This window comes from Tenrec ecaudatus, chromosome 4 (genome assembly GCF_050624435.1).
Source record: "Tenrec ecaudatus isolate mTenEca1 chromosome 4, mTenEca1.hap1, whole genome shotgun sequence".
In the NCBI taxonomy this organism is placed as follows: domain Eukaryota; kingdom Metazoa; phylum Chordata; class Mammalia; order Afrosoricida; family Tenrecidae; genus Tenrec; species Tenrec ecaudatus.
In genome coordinates, this window is record NC_134533.1 from 60394705 (window position 1) to 60415290 (window position 20586).

The following is a 20586-nucleotide window of genomic DNA, read 5'->3' on the forward strand; positions in this document are numbered from 1 at the left end:
TTCTTTTTTTAATTTCTAATAGTTTTATTGGCATGCACATCACATATTTAATCGTTCATTCACATTAAGATTTGTGCAATCATCACCACAACCAATTTCAGAACATTTTATTGTTCCTCGTACTCATGGTTTTTAGCTCCCCATCTCCCCCAACCTTGCCCCCTAGTCAATTATCAATCCACTTATTGCCTCTATATAAATTTATGTATCCTGCATTTCATATACAGAAAATCATACAAAGCACAACCAGGAAGCAAATGAACACAAAAACCAACAGCAATGACTAGACAAAACAAAGAAAATCCTCATTTAGAAAGAGCAAAATTACTGAACACAGAAATAACTTTCAAATGAGTCAAGGGGGGGATTTTTTAGTTTAAGAATTAAGTATTAGCATCTCAGGGCTAAAGATGTTCATTTCATTGAAACGGGTTTCATCTTCCAAAGTGCTCTAGGACCCTTTTAACAAAAGGACAGCTACATCTTCTCCCAGGAAATCAACTGACAGTACCTGGGACTGCCCAGTGGGAATCATTGTGCCTTGTCCTCCTTCCTGGCTCCGGACAACCAGGGGCTAGCTCATAAGCCCCTGTCCCCGCCAACCTACTGGGGGAGACACAAAACAGGGACCAGCTTTCTTTCTTTCTTTTTTTTAACTCATTTTATTGGGGGCTCATAGAACTTATAATCCATACATACTTCCACTGTGTCAAGAACATTTGTACATTTGTTGCCATCATCATTCTCAAAACATTTGATTTCTACTTGAGCCCTTGGTATCAGCTTCTCATTTTTCCCCTCCCACCCCGCCCTCCCTCATGAATCCTTCATAATTTATAAATTATTATTATTTTGTCATATACTGTCTGATGTCTCCCTTCACCCACTTTTCTGTTCTCCATCCCCCAGGGAGGAAGTTATATGTAGATTTTTGTAATAGGTTCCCCCTTTCTTCCCTACGTTCCCTCCACCCTCCCAGTATGGCCATTCCCATCACTGGTCCTGAGGGGTTCATCTGTCCTGGATTCCCTGTGTTTCCAGTTCCTATCAGATGTATCAGTGTATATCCTCTGGTCTAGCCAGATTTGTAAGGTAGAATTGGGATCATGATAGTAGGGGGAAAGAAGCATTTAAGAACTAGAGGAAAGTTGTATGTTTCATCGTTGCTACACTGCACCCTGACTGGCTCGTCTCCTCCCTGCAACCTTTCTGTAAGGGGATGTCCAGTTGCCTACAGATGGGCTTTGGGTTCCCACTCCACATTCCCCCTCATTCACAATGATATGATATTTTGGTTTTTGATGCCTGATATCTGATCCCATTGATAACTCGTGATCACACAGGATGGTGTGCTTCTTCCATGTGGGCTTTGTTGTGCTTCTGAGCTAGATGGCCACTTGTTTGCCTTCAAGCCTTTAAGACCCCAAATGCTATACCTTTTGATAGCCTCGCACCATCAGCTTTCTTCACCACATTTGCTTATGCACCTGCTTTGTCTTCAGCAATCATGTTGGGAAGGTGAGCATCATGGAATGCCAGTTTAATAGAACAAAGTGTTCTTGCATTGAGGGAGGACTTGAGTAGAGGCCCAATGTCCATCTGCTACCTTAATACTAAACCTATAAATATTGGCACATAGAGCTATTTCTCCTTCCTCATATATAAACATATTTACATATGTGCATGCCTGTATTTAGACCTCTATAAATGCCCTTTGCCTCCTAGTTTTTTCCTCTATTTCCTTTTACTTTCCTCTTGTCCCCCTATCATGCTCAGCCTTCATTTGGGTTTCAGTAATTCCTCTGGGTTACATTGCCCTTGATCAAGCCCTACCAGGCCTCTTACTCCCTCCTCACCACTGATTTTGGATCACTTGTTTCCTTGTCCCTGTGTTTGTTAACACCACTTCCTTTCCCCCATCTTCCCTATCCCATGTCACCTCCAGAACTGTCAGTTCCATTGTTTTCTCCTCCAGATTGTTTATACCACCTATCTTATCTAGATAGACTTGCAGAGATAATAACATAAGACAAAGCAAAACAAAGCAACAAAAGAACAACAAAAAAACAATGACCCAAAAAAGGCACCCGTAAAGAGTTCAAGGTCCCCAAGTGGAGATCCCCTCATAGAGGGGTTTAGGAGAGGAGATGGGTCAGTCAGGGTGCGAGGTAGTACCAATGAAGAACACAGCTTTCCCCCAGATCCTGGATGCTTCCTCCCCCCAACTACCATGATCCGAATTCTACCTTGCAGGGCTGGATAGGGCAGAGGTTGTACACTGGTACATATGGGGGCTGGAGGCACAGGGAATCCAGGGTGGATGATACCTTCAGGACCAAGGGTGTGAGGGGCGATGCTGGGAGAGTGGAGGGTGAGTGGGTTGGAAAGGGGGAACTGATTACAGGGATCCACATGTGACCTCCTCCCTGGGAGATGGACGGCAGAGAAGGGGGAGACGGGAGACTCCGGATAGGGCAAGATATGACAAAATAACAATGTATAAATTACCAAGGGCACATGAGGGAGGGGGGAGCGGGGAGGGAGGGTAAAAAAAAAGGAGGACCTGATGCAAAGGGCTTAAGTGGAGAGCAAATGCTTTGAGAATGATTGGGGCAGGGAATGTATGGATGTGCTTTATACAATTGATGTATGTATATATATGGATTGTGATAAGAGTTGTATGAGCCCCTAATAAAATGTAAAAAAAAGAAAAGAGGAGGTAAAACAAAGAAAATGATTAGGGCAAAGAATGTACAGATGTGCTTTATACAATTGATGTATGTATATGTATGGATTGTGATAAGAGTTGTATGAGCCCCTAATAAAATGTTTAAAAAATAGTTCAAGGTCTGTTTGTTGAGCTTAAGGAGTGTTTTCTGGTCAAGTCTGATGGGGTGCCACGCCCTAGTCCCAAAGTCTATTTTTGGTATTCCCTGGGGACTTCCTTGCTCTGCTCCCCTTGCTGTTCTGTTGCATGCCCTTAGTGTTTTGCTCCAGTGTGGTGGGGTCAGATCGGGCGCAGTTCCCACACTGTGTCTCCAGTAATGTCCCTTGTCGTAGGGCTATGGGTCAGCGAGGGATGTGGTGTCTCGTAGTGGGGCTGGTCCTCTCTGCATTGGCTGCTCTGAGCAGGGATATCGTCCTCAAGGCTTGGTGGGCCAGGATGTGCTCCACTCTCTCTTCCTCCCCCTTCATTTGCTTCCATGTGCTCTGATCAGACATGTCCCTCACCCTGAGCTGTAGCTTCAGTGCTCTGAAGTAAATGCTTCTGGGGGGGGGGGGAACGGCTGGGACCAGCTTTCTTACAGAGTAGGGTCCAAGGGCTCTGAGCCTTCTCTCCACGGTGATGAGCTGAGTTAGGCCCCTGGAAGCAGAAAATGCCTCTTTGCTATTTACCTGCTGTGAGTCTTTGGACAAACCACACTACCTCTCTGAAGAAGACGGCCCTGTCCTTCGGTGCTGCATGAGCAGTGTCGTGTGTAAGAAAGCAGTCGGCCCTGCACAAACATGTTAGTGGTACACAGGTTAGGCACTCAGCTGCTAGCCAAAAGGCCAGTGGGTTGAAACACCCCCCTCCCCTCCCCCTATCACTGGGAGTCTACCAGGAATCCGTGCTGGTGGTTTGGTTTGGTGCTGCCTTCTCATTACTATCATAACACGGCTTCCTGATACGCCTGCATCTGGTGAAAGAAGGAGCAGACATAAACAGCAACCGATCTGGGGGCTTCTCAGCAGCCCAGCCAGCTGCACACAGGATCTGGCCACCCAGCTGCCAGTCGGGCCGGAGGAAGCGCTGGGGGTCCCAGACTAGGAAGCCACCAATGCTGCTGACCTGCCTCACTGTCCGCCCTCTGTCTCACAGCACACTGCCCAGAAGAGCGGAGTGGGGCACTGATGCTCCTTCCTGAGGGCCAGCCGCAGGCCAGCTTGGTCTTCCCTCATGGGGGCCAGAGGTCGTGCAGGATGCAGGCTGTAGGGTGCAGATAGCGTTCCAAAGGCCCCAGGGAAACCTGGTCTGAACGCTCCGAGGTTGCTCCACCCTCCCCCGGCCGGGTCCCCTAACACCCTATTCTGCAGGAGCGTGTGTTTGGCAGCCATTTCTGGCTGTCCTCACGAAAGTAAAGGGTGATGGGAGAAATAGAGCCGAGACTCGCCCAGAGGCACCAGTGGTAGCAGATGTCAAGTTCCAGTCCTCGGAGCTTCAAGAGGACAACCTGGCACGATCCACCTGTGCCAGGCACAGCCAGGGCCACATAGGCCCTCATCTGCTCCCCACCTCCAACGTTCGAGAGTGAGCTTCCCTTTCCCTCATGCGATCAGTGATCCCACAGACCCTGGCGCTCCCAGGTCCTTCGAAGGCCAACTGGATCCCACCGAGAGCCCATCCCTGCTCCAGTCCCACCCACGCCTGGCCCACCCCTTTGCTGAAATTCACAGCAGGAAAGCAGCGGCCATGTCCTGAACCCTCGCTAGAAGCCAGAACCGCACCCATGCTTGTTTGCTCCCCACCACGGGCCCAGGATAAGGACACAAATGTTTGCACAGCTGCCTCGCAGACTGAGAGACTCCGAGTTGGAGAACCGTCTTGCCTGGGGTTCCGAAGAAGTTGCAAGATCCTAAGGCAAGCACGTTTCACTTCCCTGTTCCTGGAGCGTGCCTCCTGACCTGCCTTCCACCCCACCCCACCCCACCACCGAGTCAGCGCTGAGCGTGTGAGCGTGCGGCACTGGAGACTGCAGTGTCTCCCCGGGAAATCCCCAAGATCAGACCAAGCCTGGCTCTCCTCTGCTTCCTCGCATATCTCCCACAGCTCAGCTCTAGTCAGGCACAGGCCCGCAGGGCATGATACGCCTGTCTGCAGGCGACCTAGCGAACACCAGTGTAAGAGACACCGATACCGGGATCCTGCCCTTCACACCCCATCTGGGGGAAATGCATCCAGCCAGCAAAGAGTCTTGACCAATTCCTGGGTCATGCCCACATTTGCGACCCCACCTTCAGCCACAGCATTGTACCTGGGAGGCCCTCTTCCAGAGGGGCAGTGTCAGCTCGCTGGTGGCCCAGGTACTGGGCCGTGGTCCTCGGGAAGCGGTGGTAGGCGAGTCGGGCATACTTCTCTCGGATCATCAGGGCCTTGGCCAGACTCTTGGCAGCCTGCTCATAGTCCTCCACTGTGATCTGCAGGGGGAGATGGGGCGGTGGGGGGGGGGGGGCATTAGCCACACAGCAAGGACTGAGACTGCTCTTAGAGCTCTCAAGGCTGATCCTGGCCAACATCGGGGGCCTTGGGTCTCAAGAGAGTTCCCGCCATTCCTAAGAGGGACCCATGTGTGCCTCAACTGATTGTACAAACAATATGGTCTCGGGTGTACACCTGCCTTCCTTCTGGGAGTCTAGAATTTAGGTCGGCACCAGGTAGAGGGTGCCCGCATGACCAACACAGTCAGTGAGTTAATTCTGACTAACAGCAACTCCGTAGGAAAGAATAGAACCCTGCCGACGGGTTTCCAAGGCCGGGAATCTTTATGGGAACAGGAAGCCTCATCTTTGTCCCGTGGAGCGGCTGGTGGCTTCAAACTACTGACCTTCCCATGAGCAGCCCAACATTAGCCCCCTGAGCCACCAGGCTCCTACATGGCCAGCGCCCACTGGACCCTGGATGCCCCATCTCTAGTGAGCTTCCCTGGTAGACAGCACTTCACTTGGGCTGTGGTGCTGCCATGTGGTGCTGGTGAGGGCTCTTCCAAACAGGCCCCGCTTCCGCTTGGCTGATTCCGCTTGTAGCCTTTGACTCGGAGTCTGTGGCTCCTCCCAGCTAATCTAGGGGTGAGCTTCTGGAAGCCAATGTGAGAAGACAGTGAAGGTGGCTTGGAGGGAGGCAGGGGCTCCAGCTTGCCCTGCTGCCAACAAAACCAAAGGATCTACTGTCGCACCTGACATATGACGAGGCAAAGGCAGACGGCACATAAACGAGTCCTGTCCGTTTCCAGCGGGGAAACGCATGGGATCTTGAGGTGTAAAATTGAAAACAAGCAACATCTGCATGCTCAGCCTGCTGCTTTTCCAACTTTGGGTTCCGGATCCAGATCAAGGTCATCACACCAGCTCATGCAGCCAACAGATCCCCGGTGAGATGCCAGACCCCTTCCGTTGAGAGCTCCTCATCCCGCCCAGTTTCTCAAATGGGGAACTGAGACCCAAGGACAAGAAATACCTTGCCAGGGAACCTTAACATTTTGACTCAGACTCTGCTCCGCTTGAGTCCCAAAGCCCACAGGCAGACTACTTCCCAGAGCTGCGTCTTAGCCCACCAAGCCCCCGCCATCAGTCAAGACTGGCGAGTAGCAAACTTTTAGGATAGGCAAGAACAGCCCCTGTGAGTGTCTGAGACTGTAACTCTTCAGCGGGGTAGAAAGCCCCGTCTTTCTCCCACGGAGCGGCTGCTGATTTCAAACTGCTGACCCTGTGGATCACAGACCGACTCATAACCACTACGCCACCAGGACTCCTGGATCGCAGGCAAGAAAAGCTAAATTAGCAATCATTGGTGTCAGTCAAACCATGACTTAGAATCTATTAAATATTTGGGGAAACTAACGGGTCCAAGATGATAGTTTCTCCATCAAGGGGGCCCAGAGACTACATCCTATTTAAAGCTCACAGCCCACATGTCAGTCCACAACCCCAGACCCTCCTCCAGGTGATGGGCCAGCCCTAGACACACTCAGGACCCAGAGCCTCGGCTAGGACCCTGCTACCATCTAGACCCCTATGCCTCTTCCCCTGCCGCTCATGACTGAAATCCCCAATGCCACCTCTCCCTCCCCTGCATTCAAGGTGCACACGAAACCTGGCCCACGCACAAATGAGTCAGCGGAGAGAAAGGAATGGGCGACGCCTTACCCCCGCGCAGTAATCTCCGCTGATGGTGACCCGCTGGAACTCGGGCATGGCCTGGGGCGTGGGGCCAGGAACCACTGGGGTTGCACACGGAGACATGGCCGGACTGGCGGCTGGAGGTGTCTTCCAGTCCTGCTGTGCTGGCATTTGCAGAGACAGGGACTGGGACCGGATCATCTTGAAACTCTTCTTTCTGGGAACAGAGGGGTGATTTTGTCAAGTGCTTCTAGCCTTAATTTCTGTTGCCATAATGCCTTCGGGAGCGTATGGTTTTATGCCTGGGCTTAAGTACTTCTGTGGAAAGATTAGGTGGGAAGTTTAATCTTAGGATCGGCAGCTAAACGTGGTCAGGGGAAAAACCTTGGACCACCATCAATTGCTGATATATAAATTCAGGTTGAGGCTGAGGGAAATTAAAGCAAGTGCAGGAGAACCAAAATGCAGCCTTGAGTGTCTGCCACCTGAATTTCGAGAACATCTCAAGAGCAGCTGAGCGGCACAGAAGGAGACCTAATGAGCTGCGATGACACCAAACATCAGACGTGCAGAAGCAAACGGCCCTGGAAAAGACGGGAAAGAAAGAAAAGGCTAGATTGGACGTCAGAAGGCCGGAACTTGCTCTTGGTTGTAGAGAAACTAAGGCAAACTGACAAAATGATGATGTAAAAGAGCTGACCATTTCAAAAGGCAGCTCAAGAAGACGGAGTGTTATAATGAAATAGGCAAAGACCCAGTGCTAGAAAGCCCAAAGGGAAGAACACACTCAGCAGATCTTAAACTAAAATAACCAAAAATTAAAAATAAAAGTTTACGCCTCGAGTTGCAATAGTGAGATTCTGTGGGCAAAATACTGAATGGTGCAGGAAGCATTTAAAGAAGATAGGAGGGAGGCTTATTAACAACCTTAAATCAGCAGATGATGCAACCTTGCTTGCTGAAAGGGAGCAGGACTTGAAGCACCTGCTGAAGAAAATCAAGGATTGCAGCCTACAGCCCAAATCCCCACAGCCCTTCCCAGGGGAGCAATCGGTAGAGGATGTCAAAAGAGAGTTTGCTGCACTTTACCATGGGTCAGGCAATAGAACCTGAATGCCCTCATCTACAGATAACCCTCAGACATAGTGCACAGCTAGACACAGGAATGATTCCTCTTTTACAGTGGCTCCGCTGACTTTCCAGCTTCACACCCATTGCTTGCCAGGCTCCTCTGGGTCTAACTTGGCCACCTATGCTGCCTCTTCCTCAGGGACAAAGTGCCTTACCCCCGGACATGGGCTTGGTCCCTTTTCAGTTTCCCTTTGCCCTGGCCCTGCGTGCCGCTCACTTAGCTGCTTCTGGAAATTCGACCTGAACTCGGATTCCCCTGACCCAGGCTGTTCCGGTCTGTCCTCTTGTCAGCAGGAGCAGAGCTAAGCATCCCTCCCAGAGCAAGGCCCCAAGCCATGCCGGGTAGTGAGCTCGTGAGTCCTCCCTTTGGTATTTGGAGACGTTCACGCCCACAGGAAGAGCCACTTGGGGATTCTTCTCACCTCTGACAGGCTCATTCAGGCCTCACAAGGCTCTGAGCTTTCTGTCACCCACACACTTACCACATCACTTTTTTTTTTACTACTGTGCTGACCTCACCTCACCTCTGAGGAGAAGCAACAGGTTGGGTTTGAAGGGGAGAGCACCTGGAAGACCTCTGGGGCCAAGAACCCCCCACTGTTGTCACTCCCGGCCATCAGGTCGGCCCGCGTCACCCTGCTCCACAGAACTCTCTTGGTGATCACTGTGACCACGGCAGAATAGCAGGCCTTTCCTCTGGGGGCCGGGGGCCAGCGTCGTCCTAGGAATGCCCCTAGTCTTCCGCCCCAGTGAGGAAGGCAATGCCCCAGCCCGTGTCTAAGTGTTCTCCTGACACACGCTGTGGCTTCGGCACTGGACTTCAGACATTCACAAGCCAGGAGCTTAAGTTTTATGGGCACAATAAATTGTCTCAACAGTGGGCCCGCTCACCTTGGCCAGGGGCACGGCGTAACTGGAAGCCAATCCCTGAGATTCTCCCTTAGAAAGTTGGAAAGCTCAACGGAGCCCAACCAAGGAGAGCCCCACATTCATGCTCTCCCGCCGGCATAGCAGATGGTCCCAAGTGGACATAAGTTAAACAAGAATAGGAGCCGTGGAGTCGACCCCCACGCGATGTGACCATGTTTGCCATAGAATTACTCTGCAGAGGGTTTTCAGCGATGGCTTTCTCCAGAAATAGATCACCAGACCTTTCTTCCGAGGCACCGTCAGGTTACAACTCAACTCCCTGCCACTGATCCCATGCTGACTTACAATGACCTTACAGGAGGAGGCAGAACTACCCGTGTGGGGTTTGGAGACTGTTTGCAGGAGTAGAAAGCTCCGTCTTTCTCCCTTGGAATAGCCAGTCCTTTTGAACTGCTGACCTTGCAGATTACAGCCCAACTCATAACCCCTCTGCCCCCAGGGATCCCCCTTTTGGGTCAAGACATCCGCCTGTTATTGAGCTCACAGTTCTGCAGTTAGAAATCTGAGTGGGCATGGCTGGGTTCTAGGTCCAGAGTTATCTGGGGCCAAAATCAAAATGTCCTCATAGCTTTTCCTGAATTACAGTAATGCAATGTCTTCTGGTAGCATAATGGTTACACACTGGACTGGGATCTGCAAGATCAGCAGTTCGAAACCAGATAGTCTCAGAAACTCACTGTAAACAGATAGTCCTATAAACAGTCTCAGAAACTCACAGGGGCAGTTCTACCCTGTCTTAGAGGGTCGCTCTGAATCAGTATTGATTCAATGGCAGTGGGTTGTTTATTTTTGAAGATCTGCTGGCTGGAAAGAACCCTAAAAACACCCCACACCCACCCCAGCCTTCCTGCTAAGGCAGCCTGTACTTGAGCACCTCCTGTGGAGAGCGCTCACCCCATTGCTGAATAAGACATCAACATCCAATCATTCATTCTCCAAACATTTACCAAGCACCCATCTGGACCAGGCTGGCAAACACGACATTGAACAAGACATGGTCTGCTGACACTGGGAGAGGGCACTTCTAAGACTGGCCACGACCTGCCTGTCCACACTCACAGCTGCTGCACTTGGCACTGTCGGACAGCCTGCAGAGGGCAGTGTGCTTCTGAAGGCTCCTGGGAAAATGAAGGGAGGGGGAACTGGGGCAGACCCCTCCCCACCAGCTCCCAAATATGCACCACAAGCTTGTGTGTGGCCCCACTGCATTCAGTGCCACAGCGTGGAAGGCCCCGAGGGTAAACGGCAAACAGAATCGGGGCCCAGGCAGTCCAACAGCACATGACTGCACGTGGCGTTTGCTGTAATGAGATGCCCAGGGTATTTTGGGATCCCAGTGGAGACAACTAATCCATGGTGGGGGTGGGGAGGGGGGCAGCAGGGTCGGGGAGGGCTTTGGTCCCTGACCCTGGGGTTTGACTTTGGTCCATCAATTTTTCTCCAGACACGCACTTCCGAGGTAAACAAAGCCTGCCTCCTTGATGCCATTTTTCTTCTTGTTTAAGTCTTGGGTCAGAGAAGGTGACTTCTTCAAATTTGAAACACATAATTCCTACATGTGTAATCAGTGCCTGCTGGGCACACTGCGAAGCTTCCTTGGTGACTCACAGTCATGATCTGGAATGCCAATGGCATGCCATCCAGTCACGGTGGTAGCATCTCTGGCCCGAGGATGCTTGCGTCTGTGCTTGTCATAACCACCCCGGGCCCTCCCTCCCCTCCCTCCCCTTCTCCCCTCCCTCCCCCTCTCCCCTCCCTCCCCTCCCTCCCTGTTGGCAACAAAGACAACGACCCTAATGGCCATGGGACCAGGACACTGGGCTGTGGGGAGTGAAAATCCTTGGCCGGGTCCCCACAGCAGTAAGTGATGGGGTGGACATGTGAACCCCACTGGCCTCATAACAAAAGTCCATGGTCCTGATGGCCTCATCAGGAGAGGGCCTTGCATAGGAAGGGTCACCAGAGGGCTTCCAAAAACGGTTCTGGTCCTAGATGGAGTGGGGGGAAATGTGGGCAAAACTCAAAAATCCTAACACCTACCAGACGTACAGGTCATACTGAGACCGGCAGAACCCCCGAGCCTGCGGCCGAAATGAAGGGCTGGAAAGGAGTTTACCTCCAAGGCTTGATTCTCGGCCAAACAACAGACAAGGGGAACGGTAACACTAGGGAAGTAAGTCATCAACTGCGGGAGGCCAGAGGTCCGCAGCGGCTCAAGAACAGTGTGCAGAAGGCTTGGGAAAAGCGGGGACAGACACAGGGAACTGGGAGGAGGTGCCATCAATGAGACAAACACGAGATGCTAGAGTCACTGGAAAGAAATGGACCTGCCCTGTCAACCTTCCCTCCATTCACAGCAGGAATTTGCAAAACCTGCCTAAGCAAAAAAGTTCAAAGGGAAAGAGAGAAAGGCATTTTCCCACAAACTTTTGATGCCCCTTTGCATAACAATTCGGCAACGTTACATACAGAAATCCTCCTCTCTACTTTTAATAGGATGCTTCAAATTGGCCCTAGGATAGGACACAAGGTCTTCAACCTTCTGAGAACAGCATGTAAACAGAGAAACAAGAGATGGGGGTGAGGGTGGGGGCGCAGGCCAAGGAGCACAGCGTTTCTCTGTGTCAGGATGAGACAGTTTCAAACCTGATCGATCATGGTGTTCGTTTCACAACTCAGTAATGACGCTCAAACCCACGAACTCACACGCCAGTGAATTACAGCTGCCGTGTGGATTATCTATCTTTTAGAACCCGTGTTTGTTTTTTTAAATAATGGTAAGAGTTCAAGGAGCCCTAATGTGCATGTTTGTTGCTCCCCAATTTTTCGCCTTGTCATCCCTGTAGGCTTTGTTTTAGCTAAGTCCATTTGCAGAGCAGGTGAGCTCTGGGTCGTTAGCTATCCTAGATTCAGAGGTGGAGTGGGGGGAAGAACGCTCTGGGCCTCCAGCCCTCAGGGTTTTCCTATTTTTTGTTTGGGTTATCTAATGATGATTCTTCGATTCGGTATTGGCCATAGACAGCCCACACCTCCCTTTGGCCTTGACCCCAGCCTGGTGTCTCACTGATCTCCTGATCACGCCTGCCTTCGAGAGACCGCTTCTGGGAGCAGCTTAGAGTGCTGGCCCCTGAGCAAGCATCCAGTTGTGGAAGGACTGTGTCCGAGGCCCGTGTCTCTCTTGGAGCTGATATAATCCTGGACCATGAGCCCAGGGTCTTGGCTGCTCATCTTTCTTGCTCACAGTCGCAGTTTGTCTTCTTTTTGTAAAAAGTTGATTGATTCCCATGTTTTCTTGCATTAGACTTAGAGTCCACTCTTTTAACAGAAAAGCCTTCTCTACTTGCCGGGGACACTGGGGCTTACCGGAATCGAGGCTTTTTTTTTTTTTTTCCTTCCAGATGAGAAGTTTCATGTCCTGTGAGTTTGAAACACGAACCCTATAGGTGTCAGGCTGACAAGCTCCTTCTAGGAAGAAGGCTCTGGACCCCATGTCTATGCCAGGAAGGTCAGGAGGTGCCTGGGATGGAGAAGGTGGTGGGAGAGGGTGATCTGTGGACAAAGATGCCTCCAGTAAGGAGAGAAGGGAAAGGACACTGGCATGTCAGGCCACTTGCCCTGCGGCAGAAAAGCGACTGGTGGACACAAGGACCTAACTCCTCCGAAACTCGCAGGGGGTGATTCCACCCTGTCTTAAAGGGTCACTATGAGTCAGCATTGACTCGATGGCAGTGAGTTTGGTTTTTGGTTTCGGTTCCCCCCATTTTATTCAGACACCAGCAATAACATCCTGGTGACCAGTCGCAGGAAGCACACTGTGGCTCTGCCATGTAGGCCGAAGAGCTGAAGATGCCGTCTCTAACTGGAAATGGATGGCCTATGGCTAATGTGTGGCCCTATAATCAAAGGACATCGGCTCTAGTCCCTCCCTTGTCGCTTAATGGCTGTGAGCCTTGGTGCAAGTTCACGTCTCTGAGCCCGAGCTGCCTCATCAGCTAGGTCTGGATAATAAGAATTTCCCCGAGAAGTTCAGGATGGGCCCTGCGTGAGAATGCATGCAAACTGCACAGCCCAGACCGGTCCACCATAAGCACTCAGTTACCGTAGTTCCCAGTTAACATTCCAAGAAGATAACTTAGTGGGATCAACCCCACTCTAGAGAGGGAAAAGGCACCAGAGACAGAGAGGTTTCCTCATTTGCCCAAAGTCACACAGCCTCCTAGTGAGTGGCAGGGCACAATGGTTTGAGGAGTTGCGGCCTTTTGGATGTAGTATCTGTGGGGACAACAGGGGCGGCAAGAGGTCTCTTTTCTGCCTATGCCGCTAAGGTTTCCACAACTTTGTTAAAAAAACAAAACAAAACAGCACCTTACTCACTGTCATCAAGTCACTTTTGGTTCATAACAACCTTGCATGGTGGGCAGGACTGCCCCGTTGGTTAAATCTTTACTGCAACAGAAAGTCTCTCCTTTCTCCCAGAGAGTTGCTAATGGGTTTGAACTGATGACCTTGTGGCTAGTAGCCCAACGCATAATCTACCACACTACCAGATCTCCTACGGTTTAGTAATAAAAAATTTTTTTTCATTAAAAAAGCACTGCCGTGGGGTCAATTCCAACTCATAGGAATGCAGTAGGACCGCCCAGTAAGTAGGTGGGAAACAATGCTTCTGCAGAAGAGCTTCTGGAAACCATGGATCTGTTTGGACTGCTTGCTGCTCAGTGGATGATGAGAACAGGCTCCTTTTGCAGCTGTCAGGCCCAGTGTCTCCCTCACGGAAAATGACTTCAGAAACTCATTATTTCTGGCAATACAAAGTGCCAGACTCCATCTATTCTCATTATAAGGGGTTAAAATGCTCACTTAACAGAGAAGGTCTGCAGACCAGCCCATAAAATGGGCCCTTCTGTGAAGCCAGGACAGCGTGGCCAAAGGTCTCCACAGGCATGCTCTTCTGCATCCTCCAGGGATGGCCACGCCACCCCTCCCACCTGTGCCGGGGCTCTCATTTTGCCACACCTGCTCTCCTTGGAACTATGGGAAGTTCTTTTGTCCTGGCTGACTCTTGTATCTGTATCTCAGTCAACTCTTCATGTCATCAGTGGAAATGCTATCGCCCTAAAGCAAAGACAGAGACAACTGACTAGAGGACCATGTGAACCTCAGCTTCCATGAGCCTGTGACCAAAAGATGTAGATGGTGCCCTGCTACCTGCTCTGAAAGAGCTCGTATCAGAAGGTCCTGGATAGCAAAGGAGAGAAATGTGAAACAACATTCAAAATCATAAAACCAAAGGCCAGGCTTACGAATCAAGTAGAAACTGGGGGAATTTCTGAGACTATGGCCCTGACGTCATAGTGGGGAGGGTCTCATCCCATGGCTTAGTTCTCAGTCAAACCATAGACAGTGAACACCACAGCAGTAGAGAAGCATGCACTCTGAGTGACCAATCAGTGGCAATGACAAGATCTGAAACTGTCCCAGGACAAAGGTCGGAAGACAGGAAGGGGTGAGGGAAGCAGGGGGGTGGGTGGGAACAGGAAACAAGGAGGAAGTGGGACTTGTGACACCACCTTGTGGAGATTATAGACAATGGCACAACACGATGGTGGGCGAACTAGGGCATGGGAAACTCACCTGCTCTGTAAGCCTTCCCTCAAGTCACAGTCAAAGGCTTTTAAAAGAATAAAACAAGCTGTCGCCTGCTTAAAGAGACCTTCTCTGACTACCCTCTGGAAAGGATGCTCACACCCTATATTTCTCCCACCCCCGCCCCTCCTTGAATAATCGGCTTCCTACACCTGGTACCTCCTCTTTGCCCATGTTTCCTAGGTGCAGGTCAGCTGCTTCAGCCTGGGTTTGGCCACTGGGAGGTACTAGGAGGTACTGGGAGAAACTGGAAGATGGGAAAAGTGAAGGTAGCGTATCTCCAGTTTGGGAGTCATCTCACACATGCTGTGTCACCTCCTCTCGTCAGTTCCCAACAGACGGCCCCACCATGGGTCAGCTTCCCCTGGGGGCCCTTCACTGGGCTCCAGAAACACCACCCTGTTCCATGGTCTTTCCAGCCCAGCCCGGGGCTGGAAGCTGCTTCCTCCCGGTCTAACCCTCTCCCCTGCTTGATGTCTCAGCAATGTACCACCTGTGCATCCAATCCCCCCAACTGATCCCCCACACTAAAACCCTCCATTCAACCCTCAAGTGGTTTCTGTTTTTCTAGTTACAACAGTCAATAAGTTTGTCCAATTACTAAATCACTGTCAGGTTCACTGTGAGTTCCACAGGGCCAAACCTGTTCTCTGTCTTGCTCACTGTCGCCTCTGCTGCGCCTAGCACATCACCTGACATTGGTGTGCCCCAAGAAGCCTTCCTACATCCAGAAGGGCAGTTGAGTTGCATTTCGGACACGGTGTTTACGTGTGCGCGTGATCTGTCATTAAAGTAGCAGCAGGACGTGGTTTCTGAGCTTTTCAACCACAGGCATCCAAGACCTCCCTCAGGAAGTAAGTGGTTATCCACCCCCCCACCCCAAAAAAGTAACTAGAGTAATGGTTTCCTGAGGGCATGGGAAGGGGGTAGGGGGCGTTGATAGCAATGATGACTGTCGAGCCTCACTGGAGAGGAGCGAACAACAAAACTGTAGATGAATGGATGTATTAGCTCATGTAAGATATGTGTGTGTATGTGTGTGTACACACACATACACACACATAAGGGTTGGGGCATAAAAAGGAGCGGGTATGGAGGAGGTCAAGAAGAAGGAGGGTGTGCTGAGACTGAGTGTGGTGACACGTGTACAGGACTGCTGGAGGTGGCTGAACTATGGAATGTTTCACTATCTGGAAGAAAGAAGAAGTGAGTGGTGGATTAAATGGTTTGGGTGAAGAAACCAGCATAAAAACATGGCTGGGAGACCAACTCATCTCCCGCTGCACTCAGGACATGTGGGTCCCCATGAGGCACCTCATCTCTGGGCATGTACCCACACACAGGTAGCCCGCGCTTTTACAACTACGTGCCCCCGAACGCAGAGCCTTGGGAACGAACCTTTTGGTGGTCTCGATAGACTTCTGCTCAGCCAGCTCCTTCTGCAGCTCCCTCTCCTTGGCTTCCTTCTGCCCGATGGGGCAGTCCTCGGGGACGGTGAAGAGGGACAGGGCATCCTTGCTGTCCTCCTCACGCAGCACTTTAGCGAACACCTTCTCGGCCAGCAGGCGGACTTGCTCGTCCACTTCAGAGATGTTCAGCTTGGGGAACTGGCGCGGCATCTCGGCTAGAAAAGCAAGGTCAGGCGTTAACCTTAATCAATGGCCATCACCAGGACAAGAGGCAGCGAAGTGGGGGAGGGGCAGCATTCAAGGAAGAGCCTGCCCTCCTTCTCCTTCTCCCCACCCCCCGCCCCCAAGTTCTTGGGTCAGGATTTCCCAAACCCAGCACAACAATTTCAAAATTCCTCTCAATAAGCCACGGGGCATGAAACGTGCAGGGCCAATGACATTTTGCAAGAAAACAAACCAAAAGTCAAAGAAGGAAGGAACTGCCCAACCACGGGCACTTGGGGAACCGAGAGTCTTCGGTTGGGTCCGTGCCTGGGGTCTGCAGCCCACAGGCTAAACAGGGAGAGGAGAGAATTCGGAAGGCCCCCTTCCTCCCGACCATGAGGAGACTGAGTCACAGGTACCACAGCCTTCAAGTCCGACTCCCCCGCTTCACACAAGGGAAGACGGAAGCCTAGAAGGCTTCACATCAGCCCGAGGTCCCCAAAATCACAGCAGAGCCAGGGGCTCCAACACAGCATTCTTTGTGGCAAATCACAACGCCATTTACTGGGAAGCAGGAATTTGCCTTCACGGTCACCACTCCACAGAACGGAGAACAAGATGCAGCAAACAGGACGACCTCGCCCCGGCGAGACCCCAAGCTCTCGGGGCACAGTGGTTACGAGTTGGGCTGCCCTCCTCAACGTCCAACGTTTGAAACCACCAGCTAGCTCCTCCTGTTCTCATCAAGAGCCACAGTCTCAGAAGCCCCCAGTGGCAGTTGTGCCCTGTCCTATAGGGTCACTGTGAGGCCGCATCCTCACAATGGCAGGGAATTGAGTGAGAGCCAGAGACACACTTGCCCCAAGATGCATTGCCTTCTCCGCCTCTCTGCCTTGGGCCCGCGCCCTCAGTCATGGACAGTGTCCCATTTCCTTAATGAACATTTCTCACGTTCTTATTACGTACAACCTGCCAGGCACAGTCTGTATACCGACCCCGTTAACCCCTCTAAGCCCATCGTACAGATACGAAAATGGAGGCATGGAGGGCCAACTCGCCCAGGGTCCCCGTTTTACTGAGTGGGCAGAGCTCTGCGCTGCTCTCAGCCTCCCCACACCGTTCCCTGCTTCTCTGAACCTCTGCTCTGGGACTGGACCCAGGCACCGTCCCCGAGTCCAAGCTCTTCCCCCCAACGCTGTATTGCTGCTCTTTGTCCACCCATTCGGGTGTCAGGGTGGAGTGTCCCCCAGTCTTCAGCAAGACCCTTGGGAGGGATCGAACTTACACCCTATCAACAAGCCGCCTTCCACAAGAGCCAGTCTGCAGGAGACGTTCCCTGCCCACCTGGTAGGAGCACTTCTTTAAGACTGCTTTAAAGTGAGGCATGGTTTCCCCGGCTAGCCCACGGGAGAAGGGGCGGCCATGACAGGGAGAGGGTCCTCGGAGCACGACCTTGGGGCAGTCTGTGAGATAGAGGCATTGGCCTAAGTGGTCTCCAAGGTCCTCTCAGTCCGAACTGCTGCAAGCGTCGTTACCAGGCAGATTTCCGGTGGCTGGAGGGTGGGGGCCGGGGACCTCTGGCCAGAACTCTGCTGCAGCACACGGGGCCAGAGTCACGACACAGAAAGGAGTGACATGGGCTAGAACCTAACTTGGAACGGGGGCAAAGTTTTGTCTGAGGTCCCTTCACTGTGAAACCAATTTTGTCCTCAGACCCTCCCTCTCCCCCGCCCCAAATGCCTTTCCTGGGAGTCTCTCACTGCACTCCGAGGGGGCTGGGTGGGAGGGAGCGACGGGGGAAGAGGCACCTCGGCCAGGGACCACAGGCTGTGGGCGCCTGTCCCCACTCGGGAGGCCCCGGGCTCTGAGGGGAAGGTGGCAGAGAGCAGTGCAAAGACCTAGAAGCACGGGAGACGGGTCAGGTTGGTAGCTAGCAGGACCCTTGCCCTCAAGTCTAAACCCATGGGTCAACTCCCTCACTTCCCAAGCTCACATCACACCTCAGAAGGCAGGCAGGCAGACAGACAGACACAAAGATCCGTGATGCTGGACCAAGCAGCCCCTCTTCTAGAAATGTTTTTAAAGCAAATAGTCCCTCCCATGGCAGGGGACACAAAAAAGCACAGAGCCATTTACTTGAGCTTTTTATAGAAATAGCTTTGAAATGTCCAAAACAGAGTGTGTTCGTGTGCGGGGGAGGGGGAGGTTATTAAGCAAGCAGAAGTAGACTTCCAAGGAGAGTGCAATCACGTTTTGTGAAACAACAGCAAAGGGAAGCGGACACACAGCCTGGGTTACAACAGATGCCACTAGTGTGTCCAGACTGCGTTCGGCTGAATGAAAATGCACCGCTGAGAGTCAAGGGCAGCCGGAGAGGCATTCGGAGGGGTCCGAGGCAGGGCTGCCTGTGCTGAGGGGGTGTCTTGTTTTCATAACTAAGGTCATTGTCCCACTGCGTTTAATACATGCATAGAAGGTAAAAAGGAAACGCATAGACTTCAGACTGGATAGAAAGAAGGGAAATCGAAGAACAAACCGAAACCCCAAACGGGTGGCTTTGGGCAACTAGTGCTATCTCTCATTTACCCCACACCCCAGAGAAGCCACCCCCGTGGGAAGGAAGCCACTCAGAGCTATGCCCGCATCAGCTCCCCCCGCCTGGCATGAAGCTAGCGACCACTTCCTCCCCCAGGGGAGTGCACAAACGTACCCTGGCTGGACCCAGTTCACCCACCAGCTGCCCCTCAGAAATAGCTGAGGGAGTTCCTTGGGGGATGGACAGTGAGCAAGTCCAGCTGTGAGCAGCGAGGCTGGAGCTTCAAGTCCACCAGAGGCGCCTCAGAAGAAAGCCCTGGTGAAGTCTCTCTAAAGCATCAGCCCTGCAAGCCTGATGAAGCGGGTTTACCCTGACATACATGGGAGTCACCGGGAGTCAGAGCTGGCTGGCCAGCAAGTGCTTGGGGTTTTTTGGTTTTGAATGCCCGAGGGTTTTGTTTTTTTGCCAGATCCTGCCATATTTTTCCATGAACCATGTTTAGCTTGCTCAAGTCAATAAACAGACTTTTGAGACTGTATCTGTCAATACATGTCTACTCAATGAGCCTTTCCCAGGCAGGGTCTCAGGCCCACCCCACCGATAAAGAACTAACTGAATCAATAACCAAATCCTACAACTTGGCCAGGTTATACATCTTCATGGAAGTAGTGCCACAGCCTTCTCCAGCTGCCGACAGGCTCAACCAGCTGACCTTCCAGGCACTTTAACCACTGCACCACCAGGGCTTGCTAAGTGTATCTCAAGAGAAGGCAGTACCTGCTGCCGGGACAACAGCTCTCGCGGTCAGTTCGGTCGCTGGGGAGCGGCTGCATTCCACAGCCCTGCACTCCGATCCACAAAACACTGGAGCTCCTGAGAGACTGCAGGCTCGTGGGCCAGCATCCCCCAGAGAACCCACATGGATCTCCTCGTCTCAGGGCCGAAAAGCACCAGTGGAGAATTCGCCCTGTGCCTGAACTTACTTAGGGTGAACCCCATAACACCACTTGGGGGGCTGTGCACTGTGGGCTCATCTTGGGACCATTCTTGGTAACAGCTCCTACATGCCAGTCCTTCCCATTCAGAACTGTCTCTTCTGTCATACCCACTGGCACCTGCCAGAGCGGTGTGCGGGGGAGAGCCATCGTCACACATGGCCAGCTGCCTGTTCATGCCTGACTTCCCCTGTTTGTCCGTTGAAGCCAGCAGACTCGAGAGGCTTAACTGTGAAGTCACTGACATTAGTCAGCTATTGATACAGCTTATCACACTGCTACACACTACACCCTCCAATCAGCTGAAGGAGCTGCCCCAGAGCCACAGTCGTAAGAAGGCACCCATTTCAGAAGAGAGACACTCTCCCTGGTTCACGCCCCTCCAAAAGGTAGCTCAGGGCCACTCATGTCCCCTCCCTACACACAGGACCGTCCATCCAAGTGCCCATCGCCAGAACCCAAGACACAGACCTGAACCTGGTGCTGGAGTCTCCATGACTGACCGTGAGGATGCCACCCAGGCGACGCACCTGGGGATCAAGTGCTTCGTCCTGCCAGGCAGGCAGCTGGCTGGGCTGAGTCAGAGCGCTGGGTCTTATCTGCGCTGCTGGGGTGGGAGGTCTCTGCTTTGCATATCTGTGATCGGCACTGAGTGAGAACAGGAAAAAGCCTGGGCTGGAAATTCTTCCCTGAGCATGAAAGGCAAGTGGAAAATTTCCAAGAATCCTTAAGGCCCTAGGTCATGCCAGTTATTCAAGGCAATACGGCTGTTGGATCCTGAAGGCAGTGCTTGAAGGCCTCACCAAAAAACATACAAGAAGAAAACCCCAAGAAACTAAAGCTGCTGTAACCACCGAAG

The 20586-nt window shown here is 52.0% G+C and overlaps 1 protein-coding gene across 4 annotated transcripts in view; it reads right to left on the bottom strand.

Annotated features, from left to right (window-relative positions):
- The window catches only part of AMPD3 (adenosine monophosphate deaminase 3), a 44260-nt gene that overhangs the window by 18627 nt on the left and 5047 nt on the right, over window positions 1-20586 (bottom strand). For 2 of the 4 annotated variants that reach the window (XM_075546082.1, XM_075546081.1), the window contains exons 2-4: window positions 15982-16207; window positions 6904-7093; window positions 5016-5178 (exon numbers count right to left, since the gene is read on the bottom strand). In XM_075546082.1, coding sequence (XP_075402197.1) covers window positions 5016-5178; window positions 6904-7093; window positions 15982-16202 — 574 coding nt within the window. In that variant the 5' untranslated portion in view covers window positions 16203-16207. Of the gene's footprint in view, window positions 1-5015; window positions 5179-6903; window positions 7094-8162; window positions 8298-15981; window positions 16208-20198; window positions 20342-20586 lie in introns of those variants that run through there. The other 2 variants (XM_075546080.1, XM_075546083.1) reach the window with 2 other exon arrangements.